Source organism: Terrapene carolina, unplaced genomic scaffold (assembly GCF_002925995.2).
Source record: "Terrapene carolina triunguis isolate 2854851 unplaced genomic scaffold, T_m_triunguis-2.0 Scaffold96, whole genome shotgun sequence".
NCBI lineage: Eukaryota > Metazoa > Chordata > Testudines > Emydidae > Terrapene > Terrapene triunguis.
In genome coordinates, this window is record NW_020664447.1 from 73,110,227 (window position 1) to 73,135,535 (window position 25,309).

The window sequence follows — 25,309 nt, forward strand, 5'->3', positions numbered from 1 at the left end:
CATGTGCCTTAGGCTGGCTAGGGAACACTGTCATGGAACTCTGTTTTACCCAAAAAAAGGTACAGTTTTCTTGTAGTCAGAGACCCCTATTCAGTTGTTCCTAGTATAGAGAAAGCTAATTTTCCCACTGCCCGAATTGCAGTGCAAATTTTTTAAAAAAAAGATACATCTGGTACAACAAGTACTTTTTTTTTTTGTGATATACCATCTGTGACTCTAACAATAAAATCACTTAGCCTATTAATTGTGGGGGTGTATGGCTCCCGAATCGCCAACCCACGGGCGCGGCAAACTGCTCCCATGGCAACGAGGCAGGAGTGACCTTCAACCCAGCGTCTGTGTTTGGGAAAACCTTTTGGCTGATTTGATTGTTCCCTCGCAGCTGGTGTTCACGCGCACAAGAAATGGGTTTGCTATCTTGTGTAATTGTACACTGCATGTTTTCTTCATGCACAAGAATGTAACCACTAAGAAGAGTTGTAAACAAAGTAAGGAGAGAAATAAAAACCCCAGGAAAAGTTTTCCTGGGAGGCTTTTGGCTTGAGGCTTGTGAAGCTCTCTGGCTACCACAAACCTGGTGTTCTATTTCCTTTCCTGTGTCGTCACCACAGCTGGTGACCCCGACGTGATACCCCTCTACTCACCGGCTGGATACGCCGAGCGCGCCCCGCGGCTGTTTGCCGCCCCTTATTCGTGAGTATGGGGGGGGGAGACTTTCCAGTGCCCAGAAGGAGCACGCAAGAGAGTTACAAAAGATTATATGGCAACGATCATGTATCGTTGTCCCAGTCGCTCATATTGAGGACCTTCTAAGGGAAATAGATCGCCAGTGCCCCTGGTATCCGGACTGCGGGTCATTACAGCTTTCTGATTGGATACGGATTGGGATCACCTTGTATAGTGAACCCCGTGCCCCAGTTCAGCACCTGCTGCTCTGGCAGCGTTGTAAGGAGGCGCTGGAGGGGGTCGGCCCCGACAGCCCCAAGCCGGCCCCCCTTTTGCCCCCAGGTGATGGGCCACCCCCCTCCTACCCGCAGCTGACCCTCCCTGCGCCGCCGCCCGTGGCGGCGCCCCCCTGCCTACCGGTCGGGCGGGGGGGGGCGCTGTCGCCGCGGCGGTGCAGCGAGCGTGCGAGGCCGGTCTCTTGACCGGCGAGGAATCCAGCTGTGGGTTCGAGGCGGTCCCCGTCTCTGGGCGGGATGATGGAAATGGGGGGTAGATAGTGGACTGGGAGGCTCTCACCTACTCGGTTCTGCGCGAGCTCCGGGGGATCTTGGAAGGTGTGTCAAACGGTTATCACTTGCTCCCCCAAGATTGGAAAGACATGTGTCGCATGGTGCTGTCTCCTGCGCAATACGTTGTGTGGGATAGCGAGTACCAGCGAGAGGCGCTTGCGGCAGCAGCACAAGGTGGGGGGGCCTATCTCGCTGAGCAGTTATATGGCACAGGGCAGTTTTCGGGCATCCCCGAGCAGGCGGTGGGCACGCCCCGGGCAGCTTATCCCTGGTGGTCTAGTGGTTAGGATTCGGCGCTCTCACCGCCGCGGCCCGAGTCCGTGGGCGGATGATGGAGGGGGCTACACCTCAACCTGTGGGGCCGTGATTTATTAACACAGTTCACTGCCACCATCCATATTGATGATTAGGCGTACGGCCCTCCCCCTCCGTTGGCTCACTGACGAGCCTGTATGGGTTGCACTGTGGCCGCTTCCTCTGGAAAAGCTGGAGGCCCTCCAGCACTTAGTCAATGACCAGCTGCAGGCAGGGCATTTGGAGGAGTCCACTAGCCCCTTTAATACCCCCGTGTTTGTAAGCACAAAAGAAATAGTTACACCTTGTATAGAAATTGATGTGGCTAGTGTTGTGGAAATTGAATTGTGGATAGGGTGTGCATTTTTCCCAGAATATGTGCAGTGTATATTGTAGCAGAGGTAAAGGAAATGCAAACCTACCAATACAGGTTGTGTTATCTTTTTTAGATCACTGTGTGTTTAAAAGCAATGACTGACTACCCAGAAGGGGTAGACCTCTGTTCTTTTGTTTTTCAGATCATCAGAGAAAATGGATGCCAGCTGAACAGCATTCAATGTACCATGCATTCACTGGCACAATAGGAATTATTTTTGTGTTCTATGGCCAAAATTGTTGTTAAAATTTGCATACCAACAGTCTTTGGAAGCAAGGACATGGAAGGTTAACCCACTCCCCATATTGCCCATGGGATCCTTCTGGCTACCTCAGATTTCTAGCCAGAGGGCTGGGGAGGGAGGAAAGCTATTAGACACCTGAGGTTGTACCGAGTGAACTCCTCAAAAGTGGGTGTGCTTGTCCTGGTTTGTTGCTCCAAAGCTCTGTAATAAAGTTATTTTACTGGAAGAGTGTACATGGCATACATTGAATAATAAGACTAATGTACTGTGTAAAGGCAATGTGTATATGTTCATTGTTGGGAGAAGGTGTATGAGTGAAGAGTGGAAGTTTCCTTTGTAGGTTAAAAGAAGCTGAGAAAGGGAGAAGAGGAAAAAGCACAGAATGAGTTAACTGAGAGGAAAATACAGCTAGCAGGCTCATCCAAGGTCACAGCCAAAACTTGGCTGACCCCCAAGAAAAGGGGGGGCCTGAATGTGCCCGAGCAACAATGAGATCTGAAAAACACTGCCAGGCATTAATGAAATGTGTTAGGTTTCTTTTCTCACAGGTAGAGAAGTGCTACCCAAAGACCCTAGCACCCCTGCCATTCATTGAAACCAGGAGACTGAGTCTATGTAAAGTCCATCAACGAAAGACTGCTTTGGCTCCATGCTGGAAAGGCCCTTTCCAAGTCCTGTTAGCCACCAACACTGCTGTGAAGTGCCAAGGACTGACTGCCTGGACCCATGCTTCTCACTGTAAAAAGACCCCTCCACCTCGGGAGGGCTCTCCGACTGATAAGCCTATTTCTTCTTCTAGCCCTGCTGTGCCTTCTGGACAGCAGAAAAAAGGAAAAAAAGACAAGGTGAAGTGCTAGTAACCTCTCCCTTGTCCACTGACAGACCTATTGTTGCTTTGAATTTTTCTAGAAGAAGCAAAACCATTACAGGGTGATGTGCTAGTAACCTCTCCCCTGTATGATGCTGAACCATGACTGTTTCAGGAAAAGAGAAGAAGGAACACTTGCTTCATTGAAACCACAAAGTCCAGGGATTCCTGACTACAAGAGACATTAAGAACTGACCCTGGTGAAGAAACAAAGAATTATACACTGGCAGGAAGAAACTTGTGGAACCCATTCTTGGGAACGTGGTATTGATTGGATTTTGGGGTTTATTCTACAGGCTGCGCCCTGTGTTTTGGATAAGTCCTTCAGCATGTATTGCCCTCCCTAATTGGATTTTAAATTATAAGTACCAAAGGCACCTTGTTGCCATTGCCCCTGCCATCTCATCCATTACACTATTACCCCTGTAACACATCCAAATACAGACAATGACCCAGAAGTTGCTGACAGAGATGGTATTGAATATCACTGAGGCTGGGAAGGCATTGCAGTGGGATCTAGAGCATCAGGCTTGGCCCACTGCCCTTACAGACACATCAGGAGTACCATCTGATCTGTGGCCATGGAGACATACTTGGAGACTTTCTGGGTGGAAGTGCAGACGTTCTTAGTGCTCCTTCCAAGCATATGGACCGGTTGAGGGGGTGTGGGCTTCCACATACCGAATCCTGCCAGGTCCATGGGGAGGATGCATGTGGGATTGGGTAATTCACCAAGACATTTGGGAAATTAGACTACCTGGTATGCCCAATTGATTTTAGTAAGTGCTCCTGAGATTACATCTGACATTTGGATGGGGTTAGGTAGTCAATGGACATTTTGGCCATTAGAACCCCCACAGCTTCAGTGTATATGTAAACTGAAGCCAGGAGAAGTTGTCACTGTTTATGATTACGTTTGCTGGGAGGGTAGGGGACAAGGAACTACCCTGACAGGACACTTACTTTTTCAAGCTAATGATAGCTGTGTGTATGTTAATGACACCACATTACAAGATATGCATTTTAATCTCACTACCACTGCAGGCAATTACTGGCCTGCAGATAGAGTTAAGTATAATGTATTGTACTTTGTGACATTGTTAGCTTGCCTTAATGCTAACTCACTTCTTATTTTGTGTGTATTGGGAAGTTTTTTATTGGCCCCTGGCTGCCAAGGCAAACCCCAGATGGAGCAGCGGCTGCAGTTTAACATCTGGGTCCACCTGGCAGAAGTATTAAATCAATCTGATTTCTGCCTGGCTGTTGCCCCGGAAATGCAAGGTCTGTTAAGTACTTGCCTTGTTCCTGTCTGCAAACCACCCAGCAACATCTGGGGTGTGAGACAGTGAAAGAAATGTGTTGTTTTAAGTTTACTGATAATAGTAATCGCATGCAATAGCAGATTAATATGCTGAAATGTTATGCTTAAGCTATCCGCCAGGACGTTTTTTCTCCTTGGTGGAATTACATTTAGTTATAGCCACCCTTAGAGTGGATAAAAACCCTTTTATAGTATGGGGTCTTAGTTTTGATTTTTGATGTTTTATTTTGCTGTTTTGTTTAGTGTATACCCAATCTAGTGGCATTGTGTATGCTACCCTGCGAAGGTGCTTTGTCTAAACACCGCATATAAAATAAAATAGGGGGGGGATGTGGGGGTGTATGGCTCCCGAATCGCCAACCCACGGGCGCGGCAAACTGCTCCCATGGCAACGAGGCAGGAGTGACCTTCAACCCAGCGTCTGTGTTTGGGAAAACCTTTTGGCTGATTTGATTGTACCCTCGCAGCTGGTGTTCACGCGCACAAGAAATGGGTTTGCTATCTTGTGTAATTGTACACTGCATGTTTTCTTCATGCACAAGAATGTAACCACTAAGAAGAGTTGTAAACAAAGTAAGGAGAGAAATAAAAACCCCAGGAAAAGTTTTCCTGGGAGGCTTTTGGCTTGAGGCTTGTGAAGCTCTCTGGCTACCACAAACCTGGTGTTCTATTTCCTTTCCTGTGTCGTCACCACAATTAATTTTATTTTTTGTACATGGATTTTTACCCCACGATCTGGATTGCATTGCAGTTAACCTCGCTGGTTAAATTCCATGCTTTGTTTGAGTAAAAGGAGCCTCATTGTTATTATTTATGTTGTACCAGTGCCTAGTGTCTCTATCCAAGACCGAGGCCCCACTGCATTAGGTCCTATACATGCACATCATGGGAGAGCCTGAAGAACTTACATTATAGATAGGCATGACAGACAAAGGAGGGAGAGGAAAGAGCGACACAGGGAGGGTAAGTGACTTGCTTAAGGTCATACACAGGTCAGTGGCTGACCCAGAAATAGACCCCAAGACTCCTGACCCCTAGTCCAGTGTTCTGTTAGCCCACAGGGCCATATCAATTATGAAAATGATTTTAGAGAAGAAATCAGTGGGGTTCCATAGAAATGATTCTAAAATGCTATGGACTATTAGAGGGTTATAGCTTTCATGTAGGATTTTTGTTTTAAACCATCCTATGAAGTTCTTAGCAGAGATTGTAAATTCTTTGGGACAAGGACTGTGTGGACAGTGCCTAAAACAATGCCGGTGCTATTAGAATATAACTATAATAATAATTTCTATAGAATGGCTCAAAAAACCCACAGAAAGGTGGCTGTTTTCTATTAAATTCTACAGGACCTTTCCATAATGGTAGCTCAGCAGAGATAATTAGTTTGTTGGGGTATCAATGGAAAGAAGAACAAATGTTTTGAGGGAATCCTACAAGATACAGAGGCTTGGGAGAATTTGATTTTCATTTTTTAAATAATTTCGATAGATATCAACGTTTACTTTTAAGCATTTTGTTCAATTTTTATTAATTTAAATTTTCACAGTTGTGGGAAATTATGGGAGGAGCCAGACAATTATTATTTAATGCCAGTAGTTGTTGAGACTCAAAAAGTAAAAGTTTTATAACCATTAAAGCACAAAATTGTCAACATCACATTTCAAAATATACAAAATAAACATCCTTAAACCAAACGCTAAATTCTCAAGCAGTATTTTTCCTACTTTGCCTATCAGTACATTTTGATCATCATCAATGGAAAATTTTTGGGGGGGTCAGTTTGTGTATGAACAGTGAATTGACATTTAAAGATACTAAATGTCTGTGCCTAAAGGTACATATCTTTTTTAACCAAGTAAAAAGCATTAAAAGGTATTTAGAATTCAGAGAATTTCCCTCATCTGAATAAATCTATTTTTAAGCTATACTAGAAAACAAAAAAAAGTCATTATTTGCTGACTGTTGCCACAGATGAGTTAAGAATACCCAGTGTTAAGGAGAAGAAGAAATGGAGGTAAACTCAGACACCAGTATGGGGCTGTTGGTAAATGCTCAGTTGTACTGGACAGTGTCCCATTAATTCGCCAATTAAGGGGCTCATGCTTATAGAATAAACTGAAAAGTACACAAGGAAATAAGACACGGATTTTATTTCATGCAGGCCCTGTTCATGCTTGTAACAAGAGCCATGTTTAAACAATGTTTGCTACTTAGCAATGTTGTAACATCCCTGCCAGCGTGGACAGGGATTTTTTTCTGTGGCCAAATTATGCTATTCATTACTTAATGCGCAGCAGAATTTAATAACAGGCTTCTCAGACCACAAATTTCATCTCTACTACAATCAAGGGAAAACCACACTAAAGCACTACCAATCAACAACCATAAACAAAGTTGTAGCTAACATGACTCCGACTGTATTGAGGGCCAAACCTCAGTGAAGTTTGATGCATATCCTACTTTCCCACCAGTCCTACTAGGGGAAAAAACCTCCCTCATTAGCAATGGCAATACAAGTAGGTCCACAATTATCAATCAAAATAACTGGAAGTTTGGAAAGGGAAGAGGAAGATATTAGATGTGGAAACCAAAGTCCTGCAGGTGAATTTCCCATAACCACCTTTCCCCCTTCCCACTCATTAACAGAATGCAAGATAAGAGATGTTGTAAGGCATTTATTTCATTATGTGTTGGAAAGGGACAGTTGTGTCTCCAAAACAGTTACAGAAATAACAATACAATATGTACTGCATATTATTCTACTGTTAAAATCAAAATAGTGTCCATCACAGGTGCTTGGCAAATGAGGAAAAGGGGTAAGTTGCCACTGAAATAAATGGTACCAGAGAGAACAAAGCACCATCTTCATTGTCATCATCACATGTATTCAGTCATGCAGTATAAGTAAAAAGCCAAAGAGTAAATACTTTTGGTTTTTACAGTAAGCCATGAATTTTTCTCTTTTATATATTTATATACAAATTAAGTACAAAACTGGTTTTATTTTTCATAAGTCATTTGTGAACAGGACTGAAGCAAATCACAAAAACATACTTGTTAACACTATAAAGCTGGTTCATGTGTGGACATTACTGTACTTGTGAAACTCTGCACCCAAAAAAAAAAAAAAAAAAAAAAAAAAAAAAAAAGGATTAGGAATGGAAATAAATAAATTTAAAAAAATATAAAAAAAAAAAAAAAAAAAAAATGGTCCCAAAAACTGATGGCTTTGGACTGGAGACACTGAATTTCAAACATGCCTAAGAGGACAACAAAGGGGGTATACAACTCCATTCACACATGAAGGGATATTTTTTTTAAAGCTGTAGGATTTTAAGGGATTATTTGTAGGGAGAATGACTGCATTTCAGTGGGACGTGTGGTTTTCACAGGGATATGCAGGAGCTATGTAAAATACCAAATAAATGATCCAAAGAAATAAATAATTAAAAAAAATACATCTAATACATTTTTTTGTTTTTTTAACAGCACTGACTTTTTACAAGAGATAAACAACTCTCTCATTCTTTTGGACTGCTAACGTCTCAAACATAGGAGTCACTATTTTATACTTACATAGATGTGCCCTTTTATAATTTTAATATATGTTTAGATATATATGCCTTTTCACATACAAGATTGTTAAATTAATTTATATCTGAAAACTACTGTAGAAGGAATGGAAGATAAAGAAAATACAATATGGATTTCCTTAAAGAGATTAACAGGAAGACCTGATTTCTATGAGCTCTATTCATTAGCAATTATGGCTGATTCTGGAGTTTTCCAGGGCACCAATGAAACAGCCCATCAGGAGCTCCAAGCCAGCGAAGGGATTTGGATTCTTGTTATTCACCATCCTTCCCTGTGCAAATAATGACAAATTGGCTCAAGCCACAGTTCCAAGTCCACGTGACACCATCAGACTATCTCTGTCTCTCGCACACGCACACACAATCTTCTTATAGTGACGTCGTTGTCTTCCCACTACAGAAAAGCTTCACAGTAAGCAGAGGTTCAGTATAAATCAAACAGCAACCAAACATTGCTATGTGCTGGAATACTCCATAACGTTCACTCTACTTTACTATAGATTTCACTGCACTATTTAGAACCAGATTCACTTAAATGTATTTTAAAACTCTAACCACATGAGAGCTTGTTGAATCTAGTGGAGATATAAACAGACACATGCAGTCACGAGTTTAGCTTTTGGTGGCCTAGATCCATAGAGTGGGTGGGGGAAATGAAGGTGCAAAAGGATCTATTCTGGTGAGTACATCCCTATGATACTGGTATTAAAGCAGCAGGTACAAATAAAATCAACAAGCTGATCTGGAAGACAGAGAAAGTGTGAGTGTGTGTAAAAGGAGATTATATTAAAGGAAACATTTTAATCTACACTGAATGTTTTCTTCAACTTCTAATTTTTAAAAAGTATTGCAATACTGTGCATAATTTACATGTAAAGGCTATAAAACAATATAGCAGTTACTAAAAAGGGAGGGGGAAAAGAAAAGAAAATTAGCAAAGGTAATGCAAGTAAATTACCGCAAGTGGCACAGGGGTAACTGTGACAAACTATGTACTAGAGTTTATTCATTTTAAAAAAAACCAAAAAACAAAAAAAAAACCACACCACCAAGATTTTCTGCACAGCTGTGCAGGCTTAGAGCTGCTAGCTAGTTTGGAAAAAAAACAAACCAAACAAAAAAACAGATCCACTTGACACTACTACCACTCACACAATTTGTGAAGCAAATGTTTGCCTAAAAACTGAGAAGTCTGGAAAGGATCAAAGATTATTTTTTCCAGAGACATCTAAAGCTTTTGGCCAGTTTTACTCTGTTGCCTTTTGGCTGTATCCTGATACTGATTTCTGTGCAAAACACCAATTGCATGTTTCGTGATACAGTCCTAAATTATCTGAAGAATTTTGGGATTTACCTTGGGAGAGCCTTAGCACCTGCAAATCTCACTGAAGTCTCAGGGCTTATCTACACTGGCACTTTACAGCGCTGCAACTTTCTCGCTCAGGGGTGTGAAAAAACACCCCCCGGAGCGCAGCAAGTTTCAGCGCTGTAAAGCGCCAGTGTAGACAGTGCACAGCGCTGGTAGTCGTGCTCGTGGAGGTGGTTTTTCTGTGCTGTGACTACAGAAGCCACGTTAAAGCACTGCCAAGGCAGCGCTTTAACGTTGCCAGTGTAGACTAGCCCTTAGGGTCAGGCTCTTAATGTGTATTCACCTACTTAAAAGAAAATGAAACAAAAACAAAAACCTTATCAGTGGTTTTGTTTCTGCAACCTGCTGCAGAAGATTACACCAAAATCTAACAGATCTCGTACATACAAGTGCACATGCATTTAGAACTGGGATCTTTGAACCACTTTATCATTCAGATTTTTAAAAAGCCTAGATTTACAAATCAACAGTCTACAAGCTACAAGAGGCATCCTATAAGCCAGCCAGCCCAGTCAGTCAGCATCTAAAGCACATAGGTTTTGTATACTCAGACATGTGGATAAAACAAAAGGAAAAATGCCCTAGTCCAAGTGTATGTTCTATTTCATTAACCATAACCACTGATCATCATCACAGTTAGGTTGCATTTTAAAACTGCACTTTGAATAAAGCAGTATGTAACTTCTGAATGATTTACCATTACAAATCAAAGCATAATGTGGCAAAGCAAGCCGGTCGGGTGGATAGATGGATAAATGGTAACGGCTTTCCATTACAGGTTATTCTAATACCATGCAAGTATTCTCTACATAAAGGCAAATCTTGATCTTTGAATTGCGAAACTATAATTGGATTCAATAGGATCAAGACTTTGACCTTCACAGTCAATTCTGCTCCATTTAAACAAGAGTAAATGTGGAGAAAGGCCAATGAAGTTAATAGTGTTACTGCAGACTTACAACAGTTAACAGGACAGAATTTGGCCCATTCTGGGTAACAGTTGACCATTCTAATTACCGTGGAAATTATATCAATCCATACAATGATAAGTATGTAAACATCTGAAACCACAGCAGAATCTCACTAATTCACACACCCTATAATTCACATACACAAAACAGTGGTCTCTCCCTAATTCTCAGGAAAGTTTTAATAGCAAGGACACTATAGTGAGGTCTAATATTGCTAAGACTTCATTACTTTTATAAAATATACTATAGAATATTAACTAGTTTACTATGAAGCATCATCATAACTAAAGCTAGTCTACACTTGCCAAATAAGGCACTGATTCAGCAAAGCACTTAAGCACTTGTTTAAAGTTATGCATGTTTAAGTGTTTTCCAGAATAGGGATGGACTTAAAACATGCTTAAAGTTGAGCACACACTTGAATGTCTTTACAGTGAAGTAATCTTGGGTGGTTTGTTTTGTTCCTTGTTTTGCTGCATTTGTTCGTGTGCTTGATACATGAACACACATTTCAATAGTTCATCATTGGTCTCCCAGCTGTGCATGTGAATTAGCAAAATTATACTGTGTGAGTCAATCTGAAGAAACATATCACGATTGTAGCTACTTGAAATTGTAGCTACATGCAGCTATCTGGAAATCCCATTGTAATGCTATGTCATTAAAGAATATTTGCATGATATTTGTGCCTAGTAAATTAAAGTGATACCAATAAACTAGATAAATAAAAATAAATTATAGAATTTTGGAAAGACCCTGTCAGGGATCATGCTAGTAAACTAAGCTTATTTTCTAATTATTGCCAAGGTCTGGATTATACTTAAATAGGTAAAGTATCTTGTAAGGCTTCAGAGAATTACAAAATAAACTTTTTAACAATCATTTGTAAACAAGTGTAAAATGCACAATTGTATTTCAGTAGTTTATTTTGGAGAAATAAAGCAGTGCAAAATAGGCCAACCAAAATTCAGAAGGTAGCCAGGGAAAATAAATTCTTATTCAATGTTATATCTAGGAAACAGCATACAGACATTTTAACTGGATCCAACACTCTGATTCACGTAAACAGTTAGTTTGAAAGGTCTCGTGTTACTAAACCATATTAAGCATTGCTTCTTTTCCTCCCACCACCACCCATTACATTTTTTCCATTTTAATAAAGGAAGCAAATGGCAAATCTATAAACATTCCACCCACCAGTTACACAAGAGTACCATACAAAAATACACACTGGTGGGTTCCTTCCTGAGGGCATCTTTGTTTTACTTGAAACATAAAAAGATCTCAAAAAATCCTTTAGATGTCTATTTTATTTCAGTCTTGGCTCTAGGAAAGGTTTGGTCAATCATGAACATTGTTATAAGTCCATAACTATGGTTGTCCTCCTCACTCCCACCCCTGCCACCTGGGACCTACAACATGCAGTAAACGGTGGGATTCAGCAATTATTCAGCAGCCTCAATGCATACTAGGCTTATGACAGGTGCCCAATTCAGAATTGATTTGTACACAAATCCAGGAACTTTGCTGTATTCGTGTTTCATACAAATCTGACTCCAAAGACAAATGACATTCCTTATGGAACAGTCTTGGAGAATTTAACAGAAATTGATAGCCCCTCCCCCCAATAAAACCCTATAGAAAGGTTAAGAGTGATTTTTACAGGAACCTATAGGACTTCTCCATGAGGGATGGCCACCACCATATGGCAGCGAGCATTTTTCAAATGGTTTGGCTCACTCCTCCCCCTCCCTGGCTTCCTGCTCTGGCTACCTCCACTATCCTAAGGTTGTGTTACATCCCCTACCTACTCCTTCCCTCCACACTGACTATCAGATACTAGAATAGTTGACACTACGGTGTTATGGTGATGTATGCTCTATAAATGCTTAACATAGAAAAACATGGAATTGTCACATCCCAGAGCTTAACTAAGGTGATGCTTTCGTAATAGCATCTCTGTGAACATATTTTAGGGATTTCTTAAAGATGGAAAGGCCGTGAGCCCCATAAAAATAATGTGTATGCTTGAAACCTGCTTTTACAGCATTGACTGATTCAGTTACTTCCGATTTAGTGTTCACGATTGACAAAAGCTGCAGGAAATTTAAAAAGACAGAAGATGCTGCCATGTTGCAGGAAGAGAACATACATTTTAGTTTTGCTATGGTATCTCAACTGTAATGTATGATCAGCCTGTGCTACAGTTCACAAACGAGTACACCCACTACTCTTGTAATTTACCTGCCTAGCCTCCTCTGGCAGTCCCAGATAGTAACAGTCTCTAAATCAGAAAAACTGTCACAAATCATAACCTACACAAAACCCTGCTCGCTCCAATTTTGCTCATGTTCAATCACTGTTGAGAGCAATGATTTATGCATAGCCGTGTATTAATGGAGAATAGTGGCTACAAATCTGAATTACACATGTATTTACAGGATGTGCAAGCAAGGCTGGTGTACTACTCTGTGAAAGTAAAAATGGATCCATTTGCTAGCCCTCTAGCAAAGCATTCCTACGCTTTGCCTGAGTGAAATGGAAGGACAATTATTTTCTCGGCTAAAGAATAAGCTTTAGAGTCTCATGGCCAGCCAAAAGTACAAAGAGCAGTGTTTTATCTACCAAGACACCCAACTCCCACTAGTAGTATGCATCCTTTGCTTTTAAAACTCAAGCCTTGCTGGATCAGAAAAGATTCTTTACTGCCATGGTAGCATTCTTGTGGCGAAATACAATTTGAAGCTTCCTTTATCTGAAACAACTCGGTTCAAGGAAGAGAACCCCCGAGTTGGAACTGTAGTCTCCACCTCAGTTTTAAACAGGAGGGCAGCTGCAATCTGTTTTGAGCCATCAAATAAGGTGCAGCCCTACTGCCCTCAGCAAGTTGCCAATGAAGCTCTGGGCACACCTATTCTGCTGATACTGAAGCTTTTTTAAATGTTCTTTTCAAGGGTCCAGCTGGAAAGAGGGAATGGGAAGTACTCTGGAAAGGTGAAAATCTCTAGCATTGTCACGCACGCCATGTCAACTATAATTTTTTCCGGTTCCATGAGGTCTGATTTTAAAATGCTGGTCACTGGTGATTACAAATAAAATCTAAAACGAAACGCAAAAGCAACCCTCCCACATTAAGGTCTAGTGTTAAACACAAGCATGTGCAAGCTCACTACAGATTTGCAACTGGAATCTGAAGAAATGTATCCGGATCATTTTTCTTCCCCACTCCTTTTCAGATAATTTCATCAACAAATCGTGTTAAATCAATAGAAATTTGTTACAGCCTGCTCTGATTCTAGGACCGTGATTTGACTCCCCACGGCTTTTCCTCAGTCCACGGTGTTGTCTGGCTATTGAGAGGAAGCTTTTGTTGCCAACGTGGCAACGCAGTGCTGCTGAAAGCTGGGGGACACTGCAGAGTTGCAGCCTAGTCTCTGGTGCTGCAGCTTTACTGAGCTGTTGGTCTCACTTTCCACAATCCAGGAGGAGTCTTTTCCCACCACGCTTCGGCAGCCTGTACTAGCACAGCATGTCCGCTCCCCTACTATGCCGCCGGTCTGCTCAGCCAGGAGTTTGCTGAGGTTTAGTTGGGTCACCTCCGGTGTCTGGCCCTGCAGGACAGCAGCTATGTGGTTCAGGAGGTCTGTGAAGAACTCTGCAACACCCTCATAACCTGAGAAAGAGAGAAAAGCAATGCCATCAGTTCCATCTTTCCATTTCACTGGCCTTGTGTACAAGTCTCCCTTCTCTTACCCCTTTCCCTGCGTGCGCGCGCACACACACACACACACACACAACTTCCCACAATAAAAAGTGGCCTTTATTTTTCTGGGCACCATTTGGTGCACACAACTAATTGCATAAGACAGACACCTGACTGCACCCTCAAATAAGCTAGTTAAACATCTACATACTAATTAACTGCAGAAGCCAAACTCCACCTCCCACACCACACAAATAGATATTGGGTTGATGCTCTTAAAAAATGGCTCCCCTCATTACTTTATTTCTAGTTATGTAGGGTTACCATCCGTCCGTATTTCTCCGGACATGTCCGGCTTTTGCGTCTCTAAATAGCCGTCCGGGAGGAATTGGTAACAAGGTTAAAATGTCCGGGTTTTTTTTCTCCCTCGCCTCCCTCCCTCTCTTCCATGCAGAGTGTGGCTGCTGATTGGGCGGCTGGGCCGATTGAACCGCTCCCATTGGCCTCCAGCAGCCAGAGCCCTCCCCTGCTCCCCCCTCCCTCTGCCTGCAGCCCTGTGTAACACACAAACCGACCCACCGGGCAACGTGTTTTGCAAACACATGGAGCCAGAATGGTAAGGGGAGTCGGGGGGGGGGGGCAGTCAGGGAGCGGGGGAGTGTTGGATGGGTCCCTGGCCTCCACCTGCCACCTCCCCTCCGTGCATCCCCCCCCCGTGGGGTCCCCCCTCCCTGCCAGCCTCTCCCTTGCCTGCTTGTACTGCCAGAGCCAGCAACAACTGCTGTCTGCTGCCCCCGGCTCCTAGCGTCCCCCATCCACTAATGGGAAGACAGGCTGCCCTTACCCTGCCCTTCCACCCTAGCCCTGAGTCTCTCCAACACCCCAAACCCCTCAGCCCCAGCCCTCATCCCCCCGCACCCTAATCCTCTGCCCCAGCCCTGAGCCTCCTCCTGCATCATGAACCCCTCATCTTCAGCCCCAACCCTCATCCCCCCTCACCCTAATCCTCTGCTCCATCCCTGAGCCCCCTCCTGCATCATGAACCCCTCATCCTCAGACCCACAGCCCTCACCCCTGCATCCCCTCCTATTCCCAAACCCCCTCACCCCTTCCCACACACCCCCTCCTGCCCTCAAACTCCCTCCCAAAGCCTGCACCCCCTCCCTTTGCACCGACTCCCACCCCCAAACTCCATCCCAGAGCCTGCACCCCTCACCCCCTCCTGCACACCCACCCCCTGCCCCAGCCCGAAGCCTGCACCCAGCACCCAAACTCTATCCCAGAACCTGCACCCTGCACTCCTCCTGCACCCTAATCCCCAGCCCAGGACCTGCACCCCAGACCTCCTCCCCCCACCCAGCCCCCCTCCCAGAGCCTTAGGCGGGGGGTGGGGGTGGATTCTGGGCACCACCAAAATTTCTACAACCCTGCCACCCATGCGAGTGGATAAGGGTCGGGGCAGTCAGGGGACAGGTAGGGTCCTAGGGGGGGCAATTAGGGTGGGGGGGTTCTCAGCAGGGGGCAGTCAGGGGACAAGAAGCAGGGGGGGTTGGGGTTCTGAGGGGGGCAGTCAGGGGGTGGGAAGTGGGAGGGAGTGGATGGGGGCGGGGCTCCCCCCCAGTGTCCTCTTTTTTGATTGTGGAAATATGGTAACCCTACATTATGATGTTGCTAAGGAAAAATTATTCAGCAACCAGAGATAATCTGGTCTGGTTGATCGTAAAGCCTCATGAGGGACTAAAACAACAAGGTGTTTGTAAAAGTTGTAGCAAAGAGACTGCAGTAAGTTCCTCTTACTTCGCTGTAGAAATTAAATTAACTTTTGTTTAAATATTTTGATGAGGTGACTTGTGTTTCTCTCTCAATTCAAGCTCTGGTTTCTGCTTCTCCCAAGTTGTTTGTTTTTATATCTTATCATCTGTCCTCAATTCCACTTTTACCCCTAAATTGCAGACTATTTGGGACAACCTTAAACTCGTCATCTGATTTCCAAATCTTCCTCTGAAGACTCCTTCTAAAGTACAATTGCCCTGAGGGGCTGATTTAAGGCACCCTCTAGAAATTCCTCAAATGAACCCCAACTGCGGGTATTTCACAGAGCAATTGGCCTGGCCTTACAAACTACAGAAAATGCACTTTGTGAACTTTCCATTCATGCTTGTCTAACCTAATCCAATGAGGTCTTTATATCATGCACCCCTCTGCGATACTGTGTGCCAATGTTAGGGCAACGCTAAAGCCAAATCAACAGGGCAATATTATTTAGAAACAAATCTTTCATTTCAATCCTGAAACCTGGCAAGCAATTACTCAAACCAATATTGGTCTAATGGTTGGGAGTGGGAGGGGGCAAAATACTGAAATTTAAGAATTGTCCGTGCTTGGGAATGATTCCTTTGTTCTGAAAGATTCCAAAAGATTTACATTACACAGTTTAACAGAAACACCATTATGGTTTTCTGAGTAAATAAAATTGGCCAAATCCTGGGAGATTACTTAGATTATAAACTCTTTGGGAAAGGGTCTGTTCTTTTTGTTCTGTGTTTGTACAGCGCCTAGCACAATCAGGTCCTGGTTCATGACTGTTTCTTTATATTCTATAAAAGAAGAAAAAGAAAGAAATAGCATTGAACACTTAGTATCTTGAATGTCAGCTGCAGGTGGTCAGAACCTTTATTTCAATTGTAGGCTCTTGGGAGCAGGGTCTATATATGTTTGTACAATGCCTAGCACCGAGTCAGTAGGTGGTACTGTAACATTATTATTATAATAAGATCAAGGATTTGGACTAATTATGTAAGAAGTATATCTATCAAATACATGACATTTTAAAAAGGCTATATACATATTTTAATGATCACTAGGCTACTGTGTAAATAACTAATATTTTTTAAAATTTCATTTGAAACCCATTCCCAGGCCACTGTGAAATCAGAGCAAAGAGAGCATGAACGAAATAAATATACATTTAAAAACATCTGTAATCGTGTGGGTACAAGGTAGAGCAGGACAAGGAGGGAAAACTCAAATATTTATATTTTTAATCTCCTTCCCCTTTAAAAAACACCTTATCAGAATAAAAATACTACTACAGACTGAAAAATGTATGCTAAAATCAGAATCTAAACAGGGGTACTTTTGTGATTTTAAGGTGTATTTATAAACAATGTGTGAATCAATTAACTGTTACTTATATAGTGCCTTTTTAAAATTTTAGTGACAATTACAGGTACAAATTTTCATATGCTCCTTTGATAATGCAATTAGTGTGCTGTTCATGGTCGAAGATGGTAGCTTTTAAAATTCAGTTTTCTTAGCAACTTGGAGACCATTAAAAAAAAATTCAACCCACTTAAAAATGACAAAGTGCCAGGCCACCAACACTAACCATCACTATCTATTCATCAGCCAGGGTCTAGCTAAGACTGTTAGAATCACAGGAGTCATGGAATCCCCAAGCTCTCTCACGAAGAGTTGGCCTTCTAAGATTTCTTGCTTATGTAAACCCTCCCCCCCAGGATTAGCCTTTAAATCTACTCTGTGTGCTTCAAACGCCCTGGGAATAAGCCATCTCCATAGTAACAGCTTTAATGTGCAGAGAACAGATCCATAGTTCCTTGGGGTGTTTTGGACATGCTCAGTGAGAACAAAATCAGACCTATTAGAACTGCACAAGGGAAACTCACAATGAAGTTGCTCTTAATGCTTTATGGCCATAGGACAGAGACAGTGATTAACTCCTGGTACCAGCATGAGAGAACCCTGCACACGGTCGCAGTCAGGTTGTTGGGTGCTGTTCACTGACACTGCTGCTGCAGCTATTTTGACAAGACAACTGGGGGAAAGGGTTGCACATTTACATTCAGGAGATCAAGTGGAAGGATGATTTAATTAAGTTTGAAGAAATTTTAAGCAGCTGGGATGGGGTTTACATTGCATCAAGGAATAGTGGCAGGACATACTTTTCATAAGCCTCTAAGTGGGTGCCACTCCTTTGAAATCCATTCCAATCAATGTAGTTGCATCTGCTTACACGAGGTCTGAATTTGGCACTGTGTAGGAACGGAATGAAAATACTGGGTGAAAGTGGATAATATCAGTGTCACCTCATTGAATTGAGTATAAGAAGGAAGTCCACACAGAACTAGAGATGGGGCTGAACCAGGAATTCAAGTCCCCGGTCCTGAACTTTGGGGGCGTTCAGATTCAGATCTAGATTTGGAGACCAAGGCTCGTCTCCGCACAGCTCTGGGAAATGATTAATATTCCCAAGCTAATACTGCAAATGCTGTGGACCTGCTTTTTAAAAGGGCACCTTCACTCATGCATACTCAGTTGAGTACCCATTTTTTGTGTGCAGTCACCTAAGCACACAGGAGAGGATAGTCACTGCCTTGTTCACACACACAAAAACCATACGTATCCAGATAGAACTGACACACTCAACCCCTGCCTAATGCACATGGAGTCTACACTTTGCATGTGCAGGTGATAATGCACAAGAAGAGTATGCACAAAATTCCACAGAGGCAAGCAGAAGCCAGGTTAAGGCAACACGGAAAATCAAGCCTTATGAAACCTTTTGCACCTTACCAGCTGCTCCAGATCAGGAGACCATAAAAACCACATGCTACCTGACTATTGGCTAGTATTAAAGATCTCCATGTGTAATCACAGCCAAGTCCAATCCAACCAGTTTTCTGCAGCACAGGACAGACAGTAGGCAACATTCATCTTTTAAATTTGCTGAGAGAGGGACTGTTACTAAGTGGAGCAGGTGACAGATGAGGTACCCCTACGGATATATCTTCTCCCAGCTGGTTACGTTAAATCAGTCCCGAGATCACAGCACTGGCTTGGGGAAGTGACAGATTTAAATGAACTTTGAGTCTGGTTGCAGCAGCAGCAGGAACCAGGTCTGGGGATGGACTGACACAGGCTTTGGCCTGGCCTATCGCATCCTGCCATCTGTGATTATACTGAGGAGGGTGTGAGCCCTTCTTAAAGGAACCCCACACACCTCCATTGAGTATAACAAACAGATGGCCAGGTCTGGAAGCCACTACACTTGCATGGATCTTGCTTAGCCAAACTTGCATCCCCCACCAGCAAGTCAGGTAGATGGGACAGAAACTGCATCATAGAATCATAGGACTGAAAGGGACCTTGAGAGGTCATCTAGCAGGGTGGATAAAAATCAATGATTTTAAAAAAAATAAAATAAAATTAAAAAAAAAATCAGATTTTTTTGATAAAATGCTTTTTGAGGAAAAAACCTATCTAAAGATCGTTTTAATTAAGATACATTATGGCTCAAAGATATCTCATCATGGAATAAGGATTATAAATTCTAATTCTATAGTATGAGACAATATACTCATGTAATGTTTAAGAAAAATTTTGTAAATTAGTTCCAATGGTTTAGAGACCCAATCTTATGGGGTTCCAGGGGCTTCTGTATAGATTATTTAGGTTCATCTTTCTATCTACCCAATGGGACTAGAAGATACCATCAGAGATGCTTAGTTCTGCAGTTCTCAAACTGTGGATTTGTGTCTCCAGAGATAACATGCTTGTTAACAGCAAAAATGTTTTTAAATAAATAAATAAATAAATTATAGAGGTGAGAAATAACAGACCTCAACCCTATTGTCCCTCTGCAAATTTGTGTACACAGAGTCAATCCCTTACTTCTCTCTAAAAGTGCAAAGTTTCAAAAAGTTCAATGAATAGAAGATTGTTGGGAGTGGAATAGATCTGCACAAGGAGAAGAAGTCTGGAGATAAATGTGAGAAGGGAGGGACAGGCAGTAGAAACAAAAGGGAAACTGAGCAGCATATTCCAGAAGTCTTGAGGTCTTTCTGAGTGTAGCCTTCATTGATTTGAGATCTACCATACCATTCTCTCACTAGAAGGGAAAACCTATAATGGCAGCAGGCTGTAAAAGAGACCCAGTTTGGGAATAAGAACCATTCAAGAAATATATGTTTGCTGATGATGTTTTAAAGAAACTCACACCAGTGAACTGGTGGAAGTCACTTAAGCACTTGGATTCAGAGACTGTTGAAGTGATAATCTCACTTTTAACAGCAGTAGCTTCTTATGCCGGAGTAGAAAGAATATTTTCTTCCTTTGGACTAATTCATTCCAAATTGAGAAATCATTTGGGACCTGAAAAAGCAGGAAAGCTTGTTTTTCTTTTCCAGATTATGAACAAATGGGGAAATGAAGGTGAAGACGACTGAGTTAGCTGCAGAAGCCAATATTTTAAGTTTCTCATGTTGACCTGGCTGACATAGTCGATTTAATTTTTGTTTAAAAAAAAAATATTTCATTTAACTATTTTAATTAAAAACAATTTTAACAAAAACAAACCTGATTTTAAAAAAATTGAATGTTGAACTAAATTCAAAAAACCATATGCTTGTTTTGTTAAAATATTATATGTTTGCTATTGAAGAAAAAAATCCAGAATACATAACATTGTTGTTTTAGTTAAACAAAACAATTTAAATGTCTGTCTGGTGATGTTCTCGTCCTAATACAACATGGCAAGAAAATCTTCCAAATATTAATGATTAACCTGTTGAATTGCAGATAGTTCACCTCCCAATGACTTCATAAATATCTGCTTCAATTACCTTTGGTAAATGAAATAACCAAACAATCATTCATTTTGTGATATAGCTGTAAAACTAATCTGAAAAGTTTTCAAAATAAATTACTTTAAAAATGTATAGTGTGTACCTTCTAAGAATGAAATCTACATCTATCTCTGAGTTACGAAGAATACGTATAAAGGTTATACCAACCAACAAGAATGCACTTTTACGTAGAAATTCATGATTAAATCGAGTCTTCCTGACTAGTGATTTAAATCAAATCCACCCTGTTATCTAGTCCAGTCCCCTGCACTCATGACAGGACTAAGTATTATCTAGACCATCCCTGACAGGTGTTAGTCTAACCTGCCCGTAAAAATCTCCAATGATGGAGATTCTACAACCTCCCTAGGCAATTTATTCCAGTGTTTAACCATTGGTGGCATGAGGGGCTGATCTCCTCCATGAAACAGCTGAAGATTGGTGTCCAGCTTGATATTGTGAGATCCATCAGCTTCCTTCAATACTATTGACCAGGGGGTGTTGCTGACTCACTTGCAGACTGCAGTGCGGAGGAGTAAGACAGTTCTCAATGGCTCAGTTCCTTCCTCAATGAGCACTCCCAGAAGGTAGAGCTGGGCAGTTGCTCTTCAACCCCTGGGGCACTGTCCAATTCCATAGGGCTCCTTCTTGTTTCCACAATTGCTCAAAGTGTATACAAGGCTAATGGCTGGGCTGTGGGGCTCTCTATATTCTGAAGACACCATGCTACAAGACTCCAGCTCACTTGAACAGCCAGTGCAGTCAAATGCGTTTCAGTGGCTAGGTGAGAGTGGGGCATGGATGAGAGCTAGCTGGCTAAATCAGGATCAGACTGGAGTGATATTCATAGATTGAGGAAAAGCAAATGGCAAGTGAGGATTATATCTGCCCTACCACGTGTGTCTGCCATTTGTGACTTAGGCTCACAATCTGGGGGTACTGTTGGATCCCCAGTTTGGTTAAATGATCCTAGTGCAGCAGTGCCCAGGGGGCTTTCCCCCTCCCCCCCCCAGCTACATCTGACCAGGAGACTGTGCCAGTTTGTTTTGGATGCGGTCAGTGTTACCATTATCTATGCCTTTGGCATTCCCAGGTTTGGATGACTGCAGTGCATTCTATATGGGACTGCAACTTAAATCCACCTGGAAACTAAAGCTGCTGCTGAATGTGGCAGCCCAATTGTTTTAAAGAGAGATGAGCACACTACACCAGTGCTCCAGGATCTACACTGGCTGCCTGTAGGTTAAAGGCTGGAGTATTTTATCTTTCTTTCTTTTTTTTTTTTTTAAACATAAGGCCCTAAATGGGTTGGATCCTGCCTACCTACAAGACTATCTCTCTCTTCTTGTAATACTGCCACCACTCTAGTGCAGTCAGCAGAGCTGCTTGAGAGCTGTACTGAAAGGGATCCAACAGAAAGGGCTGCTGGAAAGATGTCCTCTCTACGTGGTCTTAAACTTGGGCCTTCTTGGCTTGAAGCAATACCTTCAGGGCACTCTGCAAGGCCCATCTCTCTCTACCCAACCATTTGGGGAGGAAGCAGCAAGCTAAGGGCTGACGTCTGTGGGGAAAGAGTATTGTTTGAATTTGTTTTTATCGTGGTTGGCCATTTTCTTTAGCTCAGGGAAGTGGATTATTTTTGAATTTACCACATTTTTGACAAAGGCCCCTAGAGATCAGGACAGGTGTATAATTTCTTACAAATCTAAAATAAATACATGTTATAATACCAATGGTCAGCTGCACCTCCATACTGTCTGTAATGCTTGATAACAAATTTAAGAATATGAAACAAAAAAACGAGATAAAAAGTTACAGAGCTTCTCTGCTCTTTCAAAAGGGCAAGAAATTTACTTGCATCTTTGTCCAAAACACCTATTTACAGAGAATAGACTATTGATCCAAACCCCCTTCAAAGTACAAGCTATCATGCAGCTCAAAATGCAGGACACAAAGGGAATTTCTAATGCATAGCTCAAGATGCAACCTCATGCTGGAAGCACAACAAAGGAGAAATGGTGGGGTGCAGAGTGATTCCACGTGCTCCATGGATGTTTCTGCCCCAGTGAGGAAGCACTCCCCTCTTTAAACAGTTAGCTTGCATCCTAACCAGGACGCTCAGCATTTTGGGAGGGGAGAGAGATTGAAGTTTAGTTGGTTAAAAGCACCACTGAAAATCCTAAGTGATTCTTCACACTCCGCTTTTTGCAAATCTTTTGTCATTTGTTTACGGATCACACGAACACCAGGAGGGGTGGCAAACACAGAGAAGGGCAAAACCAAGTTGTAAAATATACTGAAGAGCAGCTGGAGAATTGCAGATAACATGGGGAAAGTAGGTGTTTTTAAAGGAAGTCCTGTATCTATGGAGAGGAAAGACAACACAGATCCAATGGGAGGGGATCAAATCCAATAGTGATATTCATCACATTAAAGTGAGTTTATTTTCATCTAGACGCCTTAGTTCTACCTACTTCTCAGGGAGATGAGGAAACAGGACTGAAAGATTAGGAAGGAGATGGTTTGTGATAGGATGTCTATTTCAACAAACAAAAAAGAGGATGGGAGGAGCCCCGCCCCTGCCTCTTCCACTCCCCCCCACTTCCCGCCCCCCTCAGAACTCCCAACCCTCCCCCCCACTCCTTGTCCCCTGACTGCCCCCTCCAGAGACCTTCCCCCCATCCTAACTGGCCCCCTAGGACCCTACCCCCTACCTGTCCCCTGACTGCCCCAACCCTTATCCACACCCCCACCCCCAGACTGACACCAGAGACTCCCACGCCCCATCCAACCACTCCCCACCCCCTGACAGCCCCCCCCCCCAGAACTCCCGACCCATCTAAACCCCTCTGCTCCCTGTCCCCTGACTGCCCCCTCCTGGGACCCCTGCTCCTAACTGCCCTCCAGAACCCCACCCCCTACCTAAGCCTCCCTGTTCCTTGTCCCCTAACTGCCCCCTCCTGAGACGCCCCCACCCTAACTGCCCCCTAGAACCCTACCACCTACCTGTACCCTGACTGCCCAAAACCTTACACTCCCAACCCCCAGACAGCCCCCCCCGAACTCCCGACCCATCCAACCCTGCTCCCTGTCTCTTGACTGCTCCCTCCAGAACCTCCCTGCCCCTTCACCGTGCCGCTCAGAACAGAGTGCTGTGGAGCGGTGCGCTGGGCAGCAGGGGAGGGTGAGTAGGGGGAGGAGCTCCAGACTGCCGGAGGCCCGAGGCGAACAGCCAGCCGGCGATCTGCGAATGCAGGGAGGGGGAGGGAGGGAGAGAGAGGAGGGGAGTGGTCTCAAGTTGTAGGGGAGAGGAGGGGGAAGTGGAGGAGGGGCTCTGGCTGTCCTGAGCCCCGTGCGAGTGGCACGATCCGGCCGGCTGCCCTGTCAGCCGTGCACGCTCTGCATGGGGGGGAAGTCCGGACATTTACAAATTCCCCCCGGATGCTATTTTTAACTCAAAAAAGCCGGACATGTCCGGCAGAATCCGGACGAATGGTAACTCTAATCTCTATCTTAAAAAGTGCTCTTCAATACAAAAAATGTGAGACCCACTGTAGTGGAACTACACCATGATAACAGTCTTGCATGTGTCACTTGAAGCCAACACCACTATTCGCTAATGAGATAAATATGTCAAATGAAAAGCAAACACAAGGAAATAGCTCCTGAACCTTGGACAATACATTCATTAGCCTGACCCCAGAAATGTAACGCTGATTCAGATGTTCCAAAGATTGAAACACCATTTTTGTTTCTGGGCTGTATCCTGCACTAACAGGACAAAGGGGAAAATATCAAATTAAACCTGATTATTTTTATTGTTATATTTCAGGGTTCAGCTCTAGCAACTTGCCAGGATACTGAACCAGATGGAATTCTGGTTGATCCACTATGGCAATTTCTGTGCTCCTAGGATTCCAGCATCTTTCCCGAATCAATTACTCTCAGTTGTGACTCCTAATTCCCCACAAAAAAGGTATCTTTTAAATGTTTTGCGTAGGGACAGATTTTTCATGAGAACATAGCTGATTGAGGGTTGGAAGTTTCCTAACAAGCAATGCCTTAGAATCAGGGAGCCCAAAAGAGAGCCATCTTGGGAACCTGCTTAAAAATGGAACACACTGTTGAAGGAAAAAGACCAGGTAGGGACCATCGAATTGTGGAGGTAAATGCATGGTTACGCAGGTGGTGTCGGAGAGAAGGCTTTGGATTCTTCAACCATGGGATGTTGTTCCAGGAAGAAGGATTGCTAGGAAGAGATGGAATCCACCTAACAAAGAGAGGGAAGAGCATCTTCGCAGGCAGGCTTGCTAACCTAGTGAGGGGGGCTTTAAACTAGGTTCGCTGGGGGATGGTGACCTAAGCCCGAAGGTAAGTGGGATACCGGGAGGAAACACAATGAAGAAGGTGCAACTGGGGAGGCCTCCTGATTCATACTGAAAAAGTAGGGCAACCGGCTAGTTATCTTAGGTGCCTGTACACGAACGCAAGAAGCCTGGGAAACAAGCAGGAAGAATGGGAAGTCCTGGCACAGTCAAGGAATTATGAGGTGATTGGAATAACAGAGACTTGGTGGGGTAACTCATATGACTGGAGCACTGTCATGGAGAGGTATAAACTGTTCAGGAAGGACAGGTGGGGGAGAAAAGATGGAGGACTTGCACTGTATGTAAGGGAGCAGTATGATT

General features: G+C 43.2%; 1 protein-coding gene across 1 annotated transcript in view; it reads right to left on the bottom strand.

Moving 5' to 3' along the window:
• Positions 1–9,503: 9,503 nt before the first annotated feature.
• Positions 9,504–25,309, bottom strand: part of ITPK1 (inositol-tetrakisphosphate 1-kinase) — a 221,047-nt gene continuing 205,241 nt past the window's right edge. The window contains exon 10 of the mRNA XM_024197135.2: positions 9,504–13,947. Within this exon, the coding sequence (XP_024052903.1) occupies positions 13,625–13,947 (323 nt within the window). The 3' untranslated portion in view covers positions 9,504–13,624. The remainder of the gene's footprint in view (positions 13,948–25,309) is intronic.